Below are 18,881 nucleotides of genomic sequence, written 5' to 3' on the forward strand. Positions count from 1 at the left end.
ACATGCAAACTCCACACAGGTAGAACCGAACCCGCACCCTCCTAACTGTGAGGCGGACGTGCTAACCAGTGTTTCACCGAGCCGCCTGCTCTCTAAATCGACATGCAAAAGTAGTGCTTGCAAGAGAGTTGTAATTTGTCCATAAAAAATAAAACATTATTTTGCTTCTGGAATTCCATGAAATGTTGGTAGAAATATGTATGTATGTCTGGTAAACAACGTATAGGGTTTACGCTATACTTTTAAGAACATATATAATATTTATATCTATGGTTGTTTTTTAAAACATCAATCTTGTGTTTACGTGTGAGAAAACAAACCCCTCTGTCATTACATAAAACATAAACTTGCTCTTTGAGTACACCAGAACAAAAACAATGGGGTGAAATAAACACAAAGAAAAAGGAAGAAGAGCGTGTGAATGTCTTTACATTAGGTCAGCAAACTTCTTTCCTGGAAGAGTCAGAAGCTCTCATGCTTCACTTCTAAAAAAACACTTCCTGTTTTGACTTCATATGTTTGATCTAGAGATGTACGCACAAACAAAATTGTGAACTGTGCAGGTCCACATTCACATGTGGGACATGATGCTGTGTTGAAGTTTTGAAGTCTGCAGCTTTTAATGTATTCGTGACTCCCCTCCTGGGGCAATGTTTTACAATTGTGCTTCATCTCATATAAGTACACTCCTCACATCCCGTTTCCATCCGTCCACCCGTCTATCCATCTAAGTATTGTTTCCTTGAAGGAAAGAATTGTATCTATCTATCTATCTATCTATCTATCTATCTATCTATCTATCTATCTATCTATCTATCTATCTATCTATCTATCTATCTATCTATCTATCTATCTATCTATCTATCTATCTATCTATCTATCTATCTATCTATCTATCTATCTATCTGCGGCTTAAAAACTGATGGACAAAATCCATATATTTTGGAATATCTAATAAAAGGGTTGTTGAAGGGGCTTAACTGGGACTATACTGATTTCTGATTAGCTCTGACGGGGCCCCTCATTAAAATGTGTTTGCCATTGATTGATTGACTCGTCCACTAGGTGGGAGCATTCTTCATGATTCTATTTCTCGTTGCCTTTTTCCATGCAACGGTATTGAAGAGGGAGCACTTGTGGCCCAAAGTCACATTTCATGTGTACATTATATAATATTAGATATTTATATAATTATATATTTTGATTGCATCATTTCCAATCAATGTATGTAAAATGTATACATCTGGTTTAATTAACCAATTTGGCAAAAGAAAGGCTGAATGAAATGAAACATACGTAATTTAAAAACTCTTGGTAATGTAAATATTCTGCAGGTCTGATTTAAGAATAGAGATGCATATGGTGGTTAACGGGCCATATTTGACCAACCCCAATATGCAAAAGCAATGGGAAACACCGCTTAATCAATTTAATTTATCGCTTAATTCTTACAAATATGTAGGAACAGTTTGAAGAAGGCTCTTTTTGTTACCAAATGCACAATGAGCCACAGAGCCTCGCTTGAATTGCCGAGGAAAGTTCTCACTTCCAATGACAGACTCTGGCATGTGCATTAGATGCCGTTGTACATGGCGCAGGAATAGCTATGTAAAAGATTGCGAAGTGAAATTACTGTTTTAGGGTGTTTTAGTGCTCTATAAATAGTTGAAGTAGAGTTATGGTATGACCTGTCAAATCTGTGGCGTTTGTATGGGGAATGTGCACCGCCTTGTGGTATCGCCCTGCATAGAAATGATGCAGTATGAGCTTTCGGGTGATGGGGCATGATGGGAAAATATACCTATTAAAGTTATACTTATGGTTAAAGGAGAAGAAAAGCCATTTGGTGGTCAACATTGTGCTCCTATTTGAATAAATATTAAATATTAAATGTTGTCCGATATTTGGCAGTATAAAATTATGAAAGCCTATTAAATAGGTCAGGCCTTCATAATACCATTATTAATGGTCATTTGAATATTTTTAAATTATTTCAGAAGTGCACATCAAACTGGTAGCCAGTTGCATCAATGGGTTCCCAAGAAGTGGCTCTCAGCTTCAAAAAGGTTGAGCCCTGTTACCACTTTTTTTTTTTACAAAACAAGTTTTCCCAAGAAAGAAGCCATAAATGACAATCAAGAAATACAATAATATGTCTCTGTCCCAGCGAAGATAGATATGACTTTGTTGACGAAATAAGTTGTCTTGAGAGGGACAGCTCTCTTAAGGAATGATGTCTCTAAAAGAGAATCTCAGCGTCAGATCACATCCAGCAGCCTGTCCTTTCACTCCATCAACACTCAGAGTCCTACAAACCTTCTTTTCCAGCTTCCACTTTAAGGCCCGTCTTAATGATACGTTTCATCAGCGGCATCCTGCAGTACATGACACTTTGAGTGAGCTCAGTTTACTGTTTACCATAGTTTACAACCATAATTATCGCTTCAGCTCAGCTGTTTAGAGACAGAATGTCACAGTGATGCATCTCGCAATGTGGACTTCATAGTTTGCACTCCACCCTGAATACGTGTATACGTGTAGCTACAATATATGTGCTGCTTGAAAACTCCTAATAAATATAAATTCATAAATGTGCACCCAATAATGTGTGTGTCTTTGTTTGAATCTGGAGATGTACACATAGAGTGTGTGGACAGTACTTGGACTGTGAGGACTCAGTTGGTCAGGCCAAACTGAGGTACTTTATTCTGAGAATGATCGCGGGTGTTTAATGGACCTTTACTTTCACAGCAGGTGCTTTTGCCAAGTGCGTCCAAACATGTCCCCATTTTACTCCGTGGTGTGTGAACAATTTCACCTTTGTACATAGCGTGAAAGCACTCACACACACACAGCCGCACTCTAAAGCACATAAAACCAAAGTGTCTGCAAACCAGACAAAATGTCAAAACTTGAATACACAACCTCTAATGGCCTGCATGGGGCTCAGTGCAGCTGTCAGATTGGATGTGTGATAAGCTGGACACTTTTGGAGATGATGACACAATATTAAAGTTCAAGCCCTGTGCCTAATGTTACATATCATTCACCCTCCTGCCCATTTGGACGTGTGTTCAGTACCTAATCTGAACAAAGCATTCAGCAGTGTCATGTCAAAGTTCAGTTTCATATGTCCGTTTAAACAATGATTTACATCTGCTTCAACTATTCGCCAACAAAATTATTCAAGTGCAGTGTGGGATCCAAGATTTAAGGAGTTATTGTTTGTTTGTTTGTTTGTTTGTTTGTTTGTTTGTTTTGCCAATGACACTAATGAGTGAATGGATTAGTTAAAGTAAAGTAACTTCCCGTGATTTCGATTTGTAAATAATGGTTCCCGTAGAAATAATAGAAATAAACGATTGCAGGGTCATTGTTAACCTTGTAGTAACTGTACTGCTTTTAAGTATAATTTCATCATAATAGTTTTATTGAGATGCAGAATTTCATCAGAACCGAAGAAAATAAAATGTCTTAAGACCCTTTTGACTGCTTTTCATTTGTTTAGTTTTTCAAGTTTTCAATTCAGCTGTTGGCTTTAGCCCAACCCAGCCCTGAGCCAGAGCGACTGACACATTATGATCCCGCCCGTCCTGCAAGTGCCAACGAGGGAAAACACAAGCGTACTGTATCTGTTTCTTTGTGTCATCAAGTCCTGCACATGTTGATGCCTGTGTTCCAAGAATAGAACCAAGGGTCACAGTGCTGAGTGGCTTTCCACAAACTGCCCCCCCCACACACACACACACATTCGAGAGTCGACAAGAACGTCCCATTAGTTGTAGACGCAGTATGTTTTCACAGTAGGAGGGCACATATTCCTCTCGTTCGGGGCCATGGGGGCAACATTCCCATGGATTCCATATTACAAGCATAATACCCTAAATGAACATGTACTCAACACTGTGCATGGATGATTAAAATTGAATGGTAGAAGTACATCATGGTAGTTTTTTTACACTCTTTGTGCATCTGTGATTTTTATCCCTGAGAATAATCCTTTGAAAATGAGTGACATAAAATAACATTAATAAATGCAATAAATTGCAAATTGACTCGATATAGTCCTATAGACCTATACACATTTATGTATTTTTATCATACTTGATGAACACATCTTTTTGTCAATTCATGCAAATGAAATGGTAATTTGTAATCTATAAAATGCATGCATGAAGCCGTTTAGGCATAAATAACGAGACCCACAGCAGTTGTCGATATACATTGGCATATTGCCATGTCCTTTGTCAGTAAATAGAGCTTGTAAAGAAAACCAGGTATAGCTTTTACTGACTGCATACATGAAAACGTAACCATGTCGACCGAGAGTGTGTGTGAGTGAGTGCGTAACTGTTCTTCAAAGAGACTGTTTGTAATCAGCTGTCAAAGCATGCAAAGTTCTCATTGTAGCCACTGAGAGTTGAGCTATGTGCTGGGCAGGGAAAAGCTCTCAGGTCCCCTCGGTATGTTCATCCAAGCAGTGGCAGTGGCAGTGGATGCGAACAACATACTGTATTGACATCATCAGCTTCGCTGCACTCTGAACTACAAGGTGTTTGAAGAGTTCTGTCTACGGTAAGACTTCAATGTAAATATACTGTTTATACTTATCATGATTATACTCAGATTATCAAATGGCATACTTTCTTATTGCTATTATTCTAATCATGGCTGTAGTTGCCAGTTCTGATCTAATGACTAACTAACATTGTCTTCTGTGGCTAGCATCAATGGAAAAGTAACTAATGCATAAGTTCTCTTGGTGCAAATGTGATCTTTGATTTGAGTGATGAAGTTTTCCTTTCAATTTCATTAGCATCAGATGTCAGCACTTGTAGGGGATTCAAATCCCTAAAAAAGCAATTGTGTTTATTTATTTCTTTACTGTGGAATTTTAGCTCAAATGTGGAAATATTTTTAATGGGAAAACACGTGCTTTGGGTTACTTCAAAACTCTCGAATGAATACTCAGAGACTAACGATCCCTATTCTGCTCTGTTGAAGTGAAAACCTGAAATAATATATAATAATAATTTTTGCAGCAAACCTTTTAGTATTTTACTTGCTAATGATTGAAAATGAAGTTGCTCATTTTGAAGCACAGTGCTTTATCTAATGTAGTTCCATTCCTTCATACTATGAAAAATACAAAAATATATTGAAAAAATTCTAGTTGATCATGATGATCATTCAGGTATATCTGTTAAAACGAGGGCTGTTCAACAGCAGTTTTTTTTTTCTCAGACCGATACCACCACTTTTGATACGTAATATTTCCCCACAAAACAGTGACAGATAATGGAAAGAACAAAGACTTAAATATCCCAAAATATAAATTTGCCTTAAAATACATAATGTTAATGGTAATTTCTAATTTCTCGTTCCTGGTTATAAAATGGCCACGAGAAGGTGACCAATACTCATTTCAGCTGCTGTTACAAGTGATGGCACTTTTAAGTAAGGCAAAAAAAAGTATCTGTACCGACCCCTGAGAAATTATATGAGTATTTTCTTTGTTGTTCTTATGAGTGGGCTAGAGATGGAGTTGGGCCTCACTGACGGCAGCCTGATTGATGAACTGATGGTGCTAACATCCCAGAGCCTCACCCAACTGGAGATCCAAGAACACTTCAACGTCATCAAAGAAATTGGTCGAGGAAAATATGGCAAAGTGCTGCTGGTCACACATCGTTTCAGGGGTACGCCTTTGTAATCGCTAACCATGATATCAAATGTTTGTGTTGTGTTGGAACCTGTTCCCCTGAGACTTCAGATAATACAAAAAATAGTGTGTGACTAAATATAAAATAAATATACTGTAAATAAAACAACTGGCTGTGTTCATACTACAGATCAATTGCATGTTAAATTTCTTCCCATTTGTGACATGTTTTAAAAAAAATTCATCAATGAGGACAGTACAATTCAGCTTCAAATCCAACCAATGCCTCTTTTCTATGTGCATATAAATCGGACACGTATCAGGCATTCAGGGCTGCAGAATCCGGACTTAAGCCTATGTCTTAGACTTGAGTCGGACTCCTTGGCAATTGACTCTGACTCTTCTTGGACTTGGACTCGCAAAATATTTTAATTGACTCGACCAAGTCCTAGGCTTTCCTGTTCATTCATTAGCTTTGAGTTCTGCACTGTTTTGCAGCCGACTCTCACTGTTTGGTACAGTTTGCTGCTCTCGGTGGCCAATCTCCTCCTGGTCCCTCCACGAGGTCAACAAGGTTTACTCTTGATCTCATCTTGACTTGGACTTGGACTTTGACCTTGTGGACTCGGAGTTCATATGGACGCGAACCTTCCGGACTCCGACTTGTCTTGCACTTAGACCTTTGACTCAGACTTGACTTGGATGCGATAAAGGTAGACTCAACTGCGGCCCTGGTATCATCCAAAGGTGACACACATCTCAATTGTTTGAAGACAGAGGGTGTGAAAAGCAATATCGTCAAAGAAATTTTTGTAACAAAAAGATGATGCATGAGGACTGAGACCTACAGCGGGGCCATTTTTACTTCCCTAAACACACCGCGCCACATAACGCATGCAATTTGTTCACATTAGAAATAACATTTATTTTTGTATAATGAATGACTTGGTTTAACAAAATGCAAGTGTGTGAAAATTAGTCTTAAGTTGAGATTTACACATTTCTCTAGCAGTAGGCAAATAGAATCAGTTAATTTGCTAATGTTTCTCATTTAGTAGAAGGGAGATATTTTATACACGGATTCTGCGCAGGGACTCCCATGGCTTTGAAAGTCATGCCGAAATCCTCAACAAAGCTGCAGGGATTCCTGCGAGAGTATTGCATCTCCTTACATCTGTCCTGCCACCCCTGCATCGTGGGCCTCTTTGGCATCGTCTTTCAATCTAATGAGCACTACTGCTTTGCCCAGGAGCTTGTCATTGGGAAGGACCTATTTGCTGTCATTCAGCCTAAGGTATGGCTGGTAACTGAGCAAAATATTGAAATAGAAAACAAAGTCTGTTTATTCTGTTTTAGCAGAAGAACGTATAGCCACCCATTCATCTGCTATACTGCTAAATCATTTATCTGTTTCAGGTGGGTATCCCCGAGTCGGCCGCTAAACGTTGTGTCGTCCAGATTGCCAGCGCTTTGGAGTTCATCCACAGCCGAGGCTTAGTCCATAGAGATGTTAAACCTGAAAACATTCTCCTGTTGGATCATGACTGCTGCCAGGTCAAGCTGGCTGACTTTGGTCTGGCCCAGAAGAGAGGCACTCTGATCAGTTTCATCACAGGGACCCTGCCTTACATGGCTCCTGAGCTTTGTAACGTTGCTCTCCAAGAGGGCCAGAAAGAAGTCACTGCCCCTCCACTGAAAGTGGAGCCAAGTTTAGACACCTGGGCCTTTGGGGTGCTTATATTCTGCATCCTGACGGGCTACTTTCCTTGGGAGTGTTGCACAGACTCAGATGACTGCTACCAAGAGTTTGCTGACTGGTCAAGATTGGGTGAGAATGCCAACACTGAACAGGACAATAATCCTCAATTGTGGAAGAAGTTCACTCCAGAAGCCATGGAGTTGTTCACTAAGCTCCTGGCTGTGGATGCAGAAAAGAGGTGCACCGAAGGGGTGGTAGGAGACTATGTAGGCAAGGCCTGGCTTAAGAAGAAACATGGAATGGAGCAGCAGAAGACAGTAGAAAAAGACAAAGAATAATCCTGGACATATACTAATACAATTTCCATTTGCACCATGTGTTGAAACCATGTACATCTATTGAACATCAGTCCCTAAGTATATTTGAAAATGACTGAATGATTTCAACAACGATGGATTTGTCCTTTGACTTTCCATTTCAAAACATGCGACGACTGAAATTATTGTGTCAGGTTTGTATCATTGGACTTACACTAAGTTGCATCTATTGAAATGATTGTACACCCTAATTTAAATTCAAATTCAATTCTTGTTTGTACACGTGTATACTTCGTATGTGTTTTCCTTTAACATGAAAAAGGTTCAGAAAAACGTTTTTGTTTCACTCATTTAAAAGTAAACCAGTGCACTTTTAAACTACGTGATATGAAGGGAACCCGGGCCAGAAAGGTTTCACAAGTGTAATAAATAAGCAGGCCAAAGCCCTGCAGTATGCAAATGTTCTTTTGCTGTCTTCTGTTTACTTAACAACAGCTTGGCACAATATTGAACTCTTTGGCTGGGATGTGCACGACTAAACGTGTGAGCATTGCACGTGCTCATGGGTGTTGCGATAGAGTAGCCACCAAGGTCACCCTGCTGAGTGAAAATCTAATGTCTCAAGTTAACACATCACAACATGTTCTGCATGAACTGAGTAGGCTTGGGAATGTGATGTGTCTAAATCTGAATTCCATAATAGATGCAAGCTACCATGTTGATGCCGCCATGTCCGCCAGCATGTACCAGTGCCGTGGTGTGACTGGCATGAGAATGAGACGGTTTTCTTCCTTGCCTCTTCTTTGTCTGGCTCGCAGTCTGCAGGTTCATGTTCAAATCTGTAGCCTTCCTGTACTCCAGCTTCTTTTCCCATTCTTAGTACAACCTCAATTTAACACAGTCTGCGTAACACAACACCAGGCGAGCTGGCAAAGAGCTTCCAGTAGTTAACGACAACATTTGTTTTTGTTTTTTGCAAAAAAATCTTGCTCGGTCTGTGTTGCACATGAGCAGAAGGTCAGCCATCTTTGATTGCCACCTTTGGCAACTACACTAGGTGAGATCAGAACATGCATGCACCATTGGTTAGCGCCAATGTGGGTGGAAATAGACTCTATTTGCCGGCAATCAAAACTTTTGAATGTGGCACGCACACATCTCGCATGTGAGGAAAAATCTGCAGTGTTGTCACTGCTCCTTTTATCGTGGCAATGAATGATGTAAGCGAGTACCCTCATTAAATACAGAATGAGCTGGTGATAACAACTGGCGTCTTGAATATTTTTGCAGATCTCATGTATCACTCTCCACTGCCAATCTTTCATGCTGGGCATTGAGAACTGAGTGGGACTAACATTCCAGTCCTCATGTAATTGTTCAGCTTTTGAAATGTTGATCAACTGCTAAATATCAATGCCCAGTTTGCTGCATGGAAGTCCTCAAATACAAATGAATAAGGACCAATTAGAAATGTGAACGTGTGGCAGGGAATAATAGACACCCCCTCAGACACAAATGAAAAAGAACTAGCAAGAAGTGTGTGCAAACATCAAACAACACTCAGCAGGGATCAAAAGCGAAAAACAAAAGAAAGACCATTCTGCTTAGTGCCATATGTATGTGTATATAAAATAATACTGCGCAAAGAAAATTGCAATTCAAATATGATAAAACCCAAGTCAGTCACGTAAGTAAACAAAATCCTTCTTATGCCATGCCATCATAGAGCCATCAAGTTAAATTGTAACCAAAACAGTGGGTCAACACGCAAATCAATAATTATCGTAAAGTATAACTCACACAGCATGTAGTACAAATACACGTACAGCACATGTTTTTGGAGACTGCTTGTATTAAATTTTCCTTGCATCACCCTCAAATACACTTTTTGAGTTTGTCCTATATACTTTTTCTTTCCATAGAAAAACAACACGATTGTATTTTCTTGAGCTTCTTAAAAATAACATTCCATTTTGAAAAATTTAAGTTCATAAGGTTTGATATGAGTATAGTGGTAAGAAATTCAGTAGCCTATTGAGAAATTCATAGTAAAGTTCACGAGCAATAAAAAAAACCTTAGCTACATCTTTTGTTCTTTTTTTCAAGAATTGGAATAGAAAATCTTTAAAAATCGTATAGAATCTAGGATAAGGAATCGGAATCATCCAAATTCATACGATCCCCAACCCTATTTATGAGCATAAGAAAGTTTACTACCTTTACATTTTATAAATACGTGCATGTATGTAATGAAAATCTTGATCAAACAAACAAGAAAACGGTATCTGTCAATGGATTACTAAGCAATATTTTTCCTGAAAAAGAAAGAAACAGCAGCAAATGCACAGCTTGTGTCCAATCTCATAACACGATACATCCAATACTCTAGATGGCTACACTGTGATAGCAGGTGCATGGAAAGAAATATTTACACAAATCCATCTGTCAATTAACATTCCTGTGTTCAGTCTCTGAGCCAGATATGTATCATATAACTCTTTGAAGCTATGGTAAAGACCACTGACCTCAGTGTGACTTTAGTGTGGCTGTCACTCTACATCTTTGTCCTCTTCCCATCTCATTTTCCAACCTTCTATTGAATAATTCCTTGGCATTTAGCTCCAGCTGGCCCTGGTCTGATGGCAAGTCATGCTATGCAGTGCACTCTCTGAGTTGTTTCAGATCACCCCTTGACCTGACTGCACAATGAGGAAGCCTGTGTAATTCTAACTGGAAAGGATTTATGGTTCGGAGTTAGGGTTAGGGTTGTAGTACAGTTTCAAATTAAAGTCAGCTTTTCAAACTAGGGTTAGGGTTTCAAAGAAGGGTTTAAAACTAGGGTTAAGGTTTTAAATTAGGGTTAAGGTTTCAAAGTAGGGTTTAAGTGTTAGGGTTTGGGTAATTATTTAAGTGTCGACAAGTGTACGGTTTCAAACTAAACTCAAATAAGGGAATACGGTGTTAGGGTTTAAGGTTAGGGTTAGGTGTTGGGGTAAGGGTTTAGGTGTTAGAGTTAGGGGTGAGGGATATCGTTTAGGGGTTATGGATAGGGTTTAGGTGCTAGGGTTTTTGGTTAAGCGTTGTCGTAGTTTCAAACTAAAGTCAGCTTTTCACCCTCAGGTTAAGATTTCATGTAGGGTTTTAAACTAAAACAAAACCATCACTTTTAGCAAACCAACTGAATAAAGAGAAATAATGGAACATTGCTGTATGTATTTGCCCATTCAATTTGCATCACGTTGCCATAGTGTCCCTCACACACTTGTTCGCTACACCACACTTCACAACGGTACAAACACAGAAACAGCAGAAGACAAGGCAGTCAAGCTTGATGACCGTCATGTGGGAGAACTATTAATAAAGCAGCTGTTGCCATGCTGTCTGTTATGGAAAATCTCCACAACTGGGACCTTTCTCATGTCTATAGCCTTGAATCATTACTGAGGCAAGTACAGGCTAGTACGACCCATTGATGGAAACACCCCTGGTTGGCCTGGAAGTCAATATGAAGTAACAAGAATGATAAAACAAGGCACCATGTACAACTAACTGAAATAGAGTTTGAATGATTGATATTATTTATTTTTTACAGTTCATACTATTTCGTTACATTTTGGGTGCGGCATCATTCACAGGCTTAGTCCCTAGGCCCCACGAACTGTGGCGGATTACTGTACGTATAATTCCTCATGACTGCAAACCGACTGCCTGTATCTATGTCGATTTATGGGTTCAACTGATTGCAGCTATTACAAATTCTTGCTCACTTTCTTCCCACTTTGGTAGTCTTTTTTAGCTTCAGATGCAAAGCAGATTCAATCCTACATTGTGATCAATCAGCTAAACATCAGGCAACATATAATGTTTACACAACTGTCAAGGACTGCGGCTCACAAATGAGTCCCTTTGGGTGTATGGCTGCATCTGTGATGCCACGGTCCTTTGGTTACCTCTTGATAAAGCATGCAAGGCATGCTGTGACATCTGTCATATCTTGTGCATCTGTTAGGTCTTCTACGACACTGTTGAGTCTTTTGTGCTTAAAACCCTAACCCTAGTTTGAAAGCCTAGTTTGAAGCCCTAACCCTAGTTTTAAACCACTGCCCAGTGGGCTCCTCGGGAGAGGAATGGGCTAAGGGAGTCAACCCCTACAGAAAATCAATTTCCCCTTGGGTTGGTGTCAGGAAGGGCATCCGGCTGTAAAAGGTTTTGCTCCAAAGATTTTCTCAGTATAGGCACTCTCAACCACGAGATGGCCATGGACCGTCCCCAGTGGAAGAAAGCCATATTGAGAATCCAGTCCAACCCAGCGGCTCCTGGAAAGCGGACTTTAAACCGATGATGATGATGATGAGTTTAACCCAATCCTAGTTTTAAACTCTAGTTTGAAACCCTTACCCAAATTTTAAATCCTAGTTTTAAACCCTAACCTAGTTTTAATGTGCTTTGTATTATTATTATTGGACATTCTGAACATCAACATTTTAGAATCATTAAGGTAGCGCATAAAACACTTGCTATGATGGCCCTGATTCTGATGTGACAGAATTGAAATTTTACGAACATTCAAGTTTCTATAAAATGTACATTGTGCCTAAGTAGTGGCCATTAAGTGGGCATTGTCCATCCATTTTCTGAACCGCTTAGTCCCCACGGGGGTCGCGGGAGTGCTGGAGCCTATCCCAGCCATCAACGGGCAGTAGGCGGGGGACACCCTGAACCGGTTGCCAGCCGATCGCAGGGCACACAGAGACAAACAACCATTTGCACTCGCACTCACACCTAGGGACAATTTGGAGTCTTCAATCGGCCTACCAAGCATGTTTTTGGGATGTGGGAGGAAACCGGAGTGCCCGGAGAAAACCCACGCGGGCCCGGGGAGAACATGCAAACTCCACACAGGGAGGGCCGGAGGTGGAATCGAACCCGCACCCTCCTAACTGTGAGGCGGACGTGCTACCCAGTGCGCCACCGTGCCGCCTAAGTGGGCATTGTGTCCAATAAATTGGATTTTGGATCACTTTTCATTGGTTGGCTATGATTTAATGCCTGGTAATGCTAACAGACTAAAATAGCAGTACCAAACCCTTTTTTGGTATGATATTGAATTTTAAAAGCCGATGAACTCCCATGGCTTCTGTTTGGGAATTACTGCTCTTGACATGCTTCATTGTGATTGTTACACTTAGGTTCTCTACTTTATACAAGAATGATAATAAAATGAAAACATGATTTTTAGTAATAACATAGTAGAGCAATATTTCTTTAGTTTTTGTATAACTGCATTGTTTAACACCATGTTAACCACTGTGTAGATCTCTCACACTGGCCAAGTTTGTAATAGTAATCCTCACAAGTGACATGCTTGCTCTTGATTTTCATCAAGTTGTTTATGACTGACAACACCATCAAGAGCCCTGCTGCTATGTACTGTTTGGCAAACTAAGTGTGAATAATTACAGTTCCATTGAGCGCGTTATTTATTCTCACTTCACCATGACATTTGTTTGAAAGGGTGATACCAAACTAAACTACGAGGGAAAGCAATAGAAATACCAGAGTGGCATTTTTAAAGGACTGGAAACCAAGATCAGTTTCTCTTGCGGGTTGCAAAACATTTCTCCACCACTTGCCAACACATACCTAACGGTACTCTATGTATTAGAAGGGCTGCACTTTGTGGCACTTTCTGGCAGAAATATTATAAATATTACAAAGCACGTGTTTGGAAGTAGGGTTTCTCCAGGTACACCAACTTTCTACTACATTCCAAAAACGAGCAATTTACCGTTTTTTTCCGTGTATAATGCGCCCCCATGTATAATACGCACCCTAAAAATGGCATGTTGATGCTGGAAAAAAGCCTGTACCCATGTATAATACGCACCCAATTTTTTTTTTTTTTTTTTTTTTTTTTTAAGTCCCAATGATCGTCACACACGCAGGGAGGCAATGGGTCCCATTTTTATAGTCTTTGGTATGGTCTTAACTAGGCTGGATGTATTTTTTTTTGTTGGCGTTGATTTCTCCGACTGCCCGTAAAGGCACCACCGCGATCAGATGAAAAGAGAGGAAAGTGACGTGCGGACATGTGAAAAAGGCGGCTCTGTATGGGAGAGACGTTGAAGAGGAATAAAAACACCCTTGGAAACCAAAACTTGCCCCTCGTCGTGACTCGGAGCCGCAACAAATGTTTCGGATTTGTGTAGGGTACATTGTGACAGCAAACGAGCAGGTGATCGAGCAAGCGTCTGATACGAGAGCATTGCGTTCGTATGGAGCGTGTTTGAAGTGAACAGCAGAGACGAAAGGAACATGGCAAAGTGTTGTGAAATAAAATATTACCTGTAATACGCATTTTGTTATTTGCTGATTGTATTAAACTATCACATTCATTGTCAGTCAAGAAGAGAAGAGGACTATTATCCCTTCTTTGACGAAATGACCAGAGCACAGTACAAACACACTATTGTCGGTCAGTCCTGTTGTTGGTTTTGTTGTACCATGATTTTCTGAAAAAAAAAAAAAAAAAAAAAAATTTAAAAAAAAAATTTTTTTTAAAAATTTGTACCCATGTATAATGCGCACCCCAGATTTTAGGACAATAAATTAGTTAAATTTTGCGCATTATACACGGAAAAAAACGGTAAATTAATTGAAAAGTAAATTGTCAATAGGGCATTAGGAAAAAAAAGCCTTTCTTATAATTATTGAAATAAATTTGTGATGTAAATTATGTGGAGGTTTTTGTTGAGACAATGTATATGAAAAGTAAATGTTCCAGTAATTTTCCTTTCTAAATGATACCAGTTAATTATTTAAAGCTTACATTACCTTTCCAATTATTCACAAATAAATAAATATAAATGCCAAGGGAAGTAGCCTTCCTTTGTTGCTTGAGCGTTGAATGAGTTTGAACTGAGCCAAAAGATTTTTCAATAGAATTAAATCATAAGTCTCAAGTCATTAAGGACAAACTCTTCAATTAAATCAACACCTAATTAATTTTTAGGCGTAAGTGTGTTTTTACTCCACAAAAGTGGATGTCAAGTCAAGTCAAAGTCAGCTTTATTGTCAATCCCTTCATATGTCAAGACACACAAAGAAACCGAAATTCCGTTTCCTCCATCCCACGGTGACGAGACATACAAGTAGGCGACACAATACAAAAACAAGAAGGCACAACCATAAATAATAAATAATAAATAAATAAAATAAAATGAGCGATGAATAAAAACAGACCAATAACCCATCGAACATGAGGGGTAAAACCGAGCCAGTGAGCATACAGCAAGAACAGGACGCTACGCTGAAAGGGGGAGCGAGTTCAGGATCCTAACAGCCTGGAGTACGAAGCTGTTGGAAAGTCTGGTGGTGCGGGAGCGCAGGCTCCTGTACCGCCTCCCAGAGGGCAGAAGCTCAAACAAAGAGTGAGCGGGGTGACTCACATCCCTCACAATCTTGGTCGCCTTGCGGGTGAGATGGGAGGTGTAAATGTCCTTCAAGGAGGGGAGAGAAGCACCAATAGTGTTACTAGCCGTTTTCACAATGCGCTGCAGGGCCTTCAAGTCTTGGTCAGTGCAGCTGCCACCCCAGACAGCAATACTGCTGGAGAGGACGCTCTCAATGGTGCCGCGGTAAAAAGTAGTCATGACGGCCGGAGGAGTCCCCGCTCGCCTGAGTTTCCGAAGGAAGTACAGGCGGCGCTGGGCCTTCTTCGCCAGCGACGCGGTGTTGGTGGACCAGGAGAGATCCTCACTGATGTGCACCCCCAGGAACCTGGCGCTGCTCACTCTCTCCACCACAGCACCGTCGATGGTCAGCGGCAGGTGTTGGGCGTGACCCTTCCGGAAGTCAACGACAATCTCCTTGGTCTTGTCGACGTTCAGCAGGAGGTTGTTGTCCCTGCACCACGCGGTCAGAAGGTCAACCTCCAGCCTGTACTGAGTCTCGTCTCCCTTGGTGATGAGACCCACCAGAGTCGTGTCGTCAGCAAACTTCACTATGCGGTTCCCGCTGCAGGTGGCAGCGCAGTCATGCGTCAGGAGGGTGAAGAGCAGCGGACTGAGCACGCAGCCTTGGGGGGCCCCTGTGCTCAGCGTGATGCTGGCGGAGATCTTGTCGCCAACACGTACCACCTGTGGCCTCTGGCAGAGGAAGTCCAGTAGCCAGTTGCAGAGGCTGGTACTGAGGCCCAGCTTGTCAAGTTTGCTGATGAGACGCTGCGGCACAATGGTGTTGAAGGCAGAACTGAAGTCCACAAACAGCAACCTCACATACGAGTCCTTCCCCTCCAGGTGGGTGAGGGCCGAGTGGAGGGCAGAGCAGATGGCATCCTCAGAGGACCGTTTGGCTCGGTACGCAAACTGGAAGGGGTCAATGGTGGGGGGGAGAACTGACCGGATGTGCTCCAAGACAAGCCGCTCAAAGCACTTCATGACGATGGGCGTAAGTGCCACGGGGCGGTAGTCATTGAAGCAGGACGGAGCAGGCTTCTTCGGCACAGGTACGATGGTGGCAGCTTTGAAACACGACGGGACGATGGCCTGCTGCAGGGAAGTGTTAAAGATGTCCGTGAAGACACCCGTCAGCTCACCAGCGCAGTCCTTCAGCGCTCGACCCGGGATGTTGTCCGGGCCCGCCGCCTTACGGATGTCGATAGCGGCAAGCGTCCTCCTCACGCTGTCGGCGGAGAGGCACAGGGGCAGCTCGTGGGAAGGGGGAGTGGCCTTCAGCGGGCAAGTGCTGTTCTGAGCGTCGAAGCGAGCAAAGAAGCGGTTGAGGTCATTGAGCAGACGGACGTCGCCATCACAGCTCTGCGGCGCGGGCTTGTAGTCCGTGATGGTCTGAATGCCCTGCCAAAGGCGCCGTGCGTCCCTGCTGTCCTTGAAGTGGGCGGTAATTTTGCCCGAGAACGCCCTCTTCGCTTCTTTGATGCCCGGGACAGGTCGGCCCTCGCAGTCCTCAAGCCAGCCTCATCCCCCGCCCGGAAGGCTTTGTCCCTGGCCCTCAGCAGCCTGAAGACAGCCCCTGTCAGCCATGGCTTCCGGTTTGCCCGAGTGACGACGGATACTGAGTGTGTCACATCCTCAATGCACTTCCCGATGTAGGAGGAAACAGAGTCAGTATACTCTTCAATGTCCGCCCGACCGTCGCAAGTGGCCGCCCTCCTAAACACGTCCCAGTCGGTAGAGCCAAAGCAGTCACGAAGCGCATCAGAGGCACCCTCAGGCCACACCCGCACCCGCTTGCGAACTGGTCTGGATGTTCTCACCTTTTGTCTGTATGCGGGCAAAAGCATAACAGTGAGATGGTCAGAAAGCCCAAGATGGGGGAGGGGGGCGGCTTTGAAAGCTCCTTTATGCGAAGAGTAGACCAGGTCCAGGAAGCTGTCGCCACGCGTAGGAAAATCAACATGCTGGTGAAGCCTCGGAAAAACAGACTTCAGATTAGCATGATTAAAATCCCCAGCGAAGATGGTGAAACCGTCCGGGTGCGCTGTCTGTTGGTCACTGACAGCCTGGTACAGTTCACTAAGAGCCGCGACCCTGTCGCCTCCGATGTTGGAAGGCGGGATGTAAACCGCGACCAGCAGAATCGCGGTAAATTCCCTCGGCAGGTAAAAAGGACGGCACTTAATGATCACAAACTCCGCCAGTGATCTGCATCTGAATTCTGAAATCATCCCGAATGCTTAAAAAAGGGCACGTGTAAATACTTTAAAACTGCAGTGCTAGAGACAGTCAGACAGCAGTCAAGGTACGCGATTATTTAAATGAATCGTTTTTTAAACACACAGTGACATTAGAAGTGATGCTCATTGTGAGATGTCCTAGCTGGTCCACCAGTCTTATCAATCTCAAAAGCAGTTGATCTACAAATGTTTGGCAGCTGTAAAGAGCAGTGATATAGACGTAGGGATGAAGAAAACGTTTTATTTGAGGCTGAAATCAATACCCGTACATGACTGGAGGCCACCAAGGGCACAGGCGCGCTTTTCAGCGATGACCTTGCATCTTCCCAAGAGCCTTGCACAGTCAATGATAGAGTTGCCTTAAACATCAACTAGTTCCCTTCACGTGGTCTTCTGTGCATTGTGTCATAGAAAATCACTGGCAGATGCTAATCTTCATTCTATAGCTTTAAACCCCACCCCTCAATAAAGAGCATCTACATTTTAAAAACTCGATGGTAGCTACTTAATTTTTTTTCTAAATTATTATTTTGTATGACTTTAAAACTTATGTATGTGCGAATGGATGAATTAGTTTTAACTGACTGACAGACGTTTTAGTTCTGGGTAATTGAAAAACTTGTTCTGTGACATTTTTGTTGCTCTCATTTGTAGCCATCACTTTGAAAATATCCCTTGAACATTTTGTATGAAATTTACACCAGCATTAAACTAATACTTTAAAATTGGTTGTTTATGTGGAATTTGTAAAAATGTAATTTGATGAATGGATGCAATTCTCCGTGCACATACATATATATTGATTAATTATTTCTGTTATCTCATCCCTGATATAGTTAAATAAGCACCTGGGATGTCCTGTGAATGTATAAAAAGAGATAGAATATTTGGCTAGAAACAACATTTGCACAGGAGTTGTAATAAGTTAAAAAAAATAATTATGTACTACCTCATTTCAATTGTAGTTTCATGTTTTTGCCCACTAGATGGCAGAAGAAGAAAGGGAAATTGTACTACAGAAGTCTCACTGTCTTGATGATGAACATTGATTCTTTGTTGTGGCTAATTATACGATTAATAGTTCTGGCATCAAAAAGAGTTTGTTTTTTTTGGGGGGGGGGGGGGGAACTTGACATTTGATAATAGTGTATGTCATTCATTCATCTCCCACACCGCTTATCCTCACGATGGTCGCGTGCTGGAGCTTGGGGTCAATAGGACCCAGTGACGTGCGGTGAGGTTCATGACTGGGGAGGTTAGTGATGTGCATTCCCGTTCTTTTAAGTGAACTGAATCTTTAGAATCAGTTCACTCAAAAGATTCACTCAAAAGGGTGAGGGTAATAATTATATTATTATAATATCTGCTCAATATTTTTCCATGGTGTCCCACTGCACGTTTTATCGCCTGCTCTGTCTTTTGTGTGCTAGTGTTGGCTCGTGAGTGAACGATTCGTTCAAAAGACCGAATCTTTTCAGTGAACGAGTGAACAAATTCTTTTTCCAGTTC

At 41.7% G+C, this 18,881-nt stretch overlaps 1 protein-coding gene across 5 annotated transcripts; it reads left to right on the forward strand.

The window, feature by feature from the left end:
- The first annotated feature begins 599 nt into the window (after positions 1 to 599).
- Positions 600 to 8,941, forward strand: si:dkey-8e10.3 (serine/threonine-protein kinase SBK1). Of its 5 annotated transcripts, XM_037275446.1 has the most exons (5): positions 600 to 681; positions 4,441 to 4,575; positions 5,530 to 5,699; positions 6,754 to 6,956; positions 7,079 to 8,941. In XM_037275446.1, exons 3-5 carry the CDS (start codon positions 5,540 to 5,542, stop codon positions 7,697 to 7,699), a joined length of 984 nt encoding a protein of 327 aa, XP_037131341.1. In that variant the 5' UTR covers positions 600 to 681; positions 4,441 to 4,575; positions 5,530 to 5,539; the 3' UTR covers positions 7,700 to 8,941. The 5 variants fall into 5 exon arrangements, with proteins under 5 accessions (XP_037131341.1, XP_037131365.1, XP_037131358.1 ...); XM_037275470.1 differs by lacking the exon at positions 600 to 681 and having other exon boundaries at positions 4,263 to 4,588; XM_037275463.1 differs by lacking the exon at positions 600 to 681 and having other exon boundaries at positions 4,264 to 4,575; positions 5,533 to 5,699.
- The last annotated feature ends 9,940 nt before the right edge of the window (positions 8,942 to 18,881 follow it).

Source organism: Syngnathus acus, chromosome 2 (genome assembly GCF_901709675.1).
Source record: "Syngnathus acus chromosome 2, fSynAcu1.2, whole genome shotgun sequence".
NCBI classification, from domain to species: Eukaryota; Metazoa; Chordata; class Actinopteri; order Syngnathiformes; family Syngnathidae; genus Syngnathus; species Syngnathus acus.

What these genes read in the sequence shown, in the direction of transcription:
- si:dkey-8e10.3 (XM_037275446.1), top strand. Translation starts at nt 5,540, where the DNA reads ATGGAGTTGGGCCTCACTGACGGCAGCCTGATTGATGAACTGATGGTG. An exon ending in GGTCACACATCGTTTCAGGG is followed by an intron (nt 5,700 to 6,753) that starts GTACGCCTTTGT and finishes GATTCTGCGCAG; the next exon opens with GGACTCCCATGGCTTTGAAA. An exon ending in TTGCTGTCATTCAGCCTAAG is followed by an intron (nt 6,957 to 7,078) that starts GTATGGCTGGTA and finishes TATCTGTTTCAG; the next exon opens with GTGGGTATCCCCGAGTCGGC.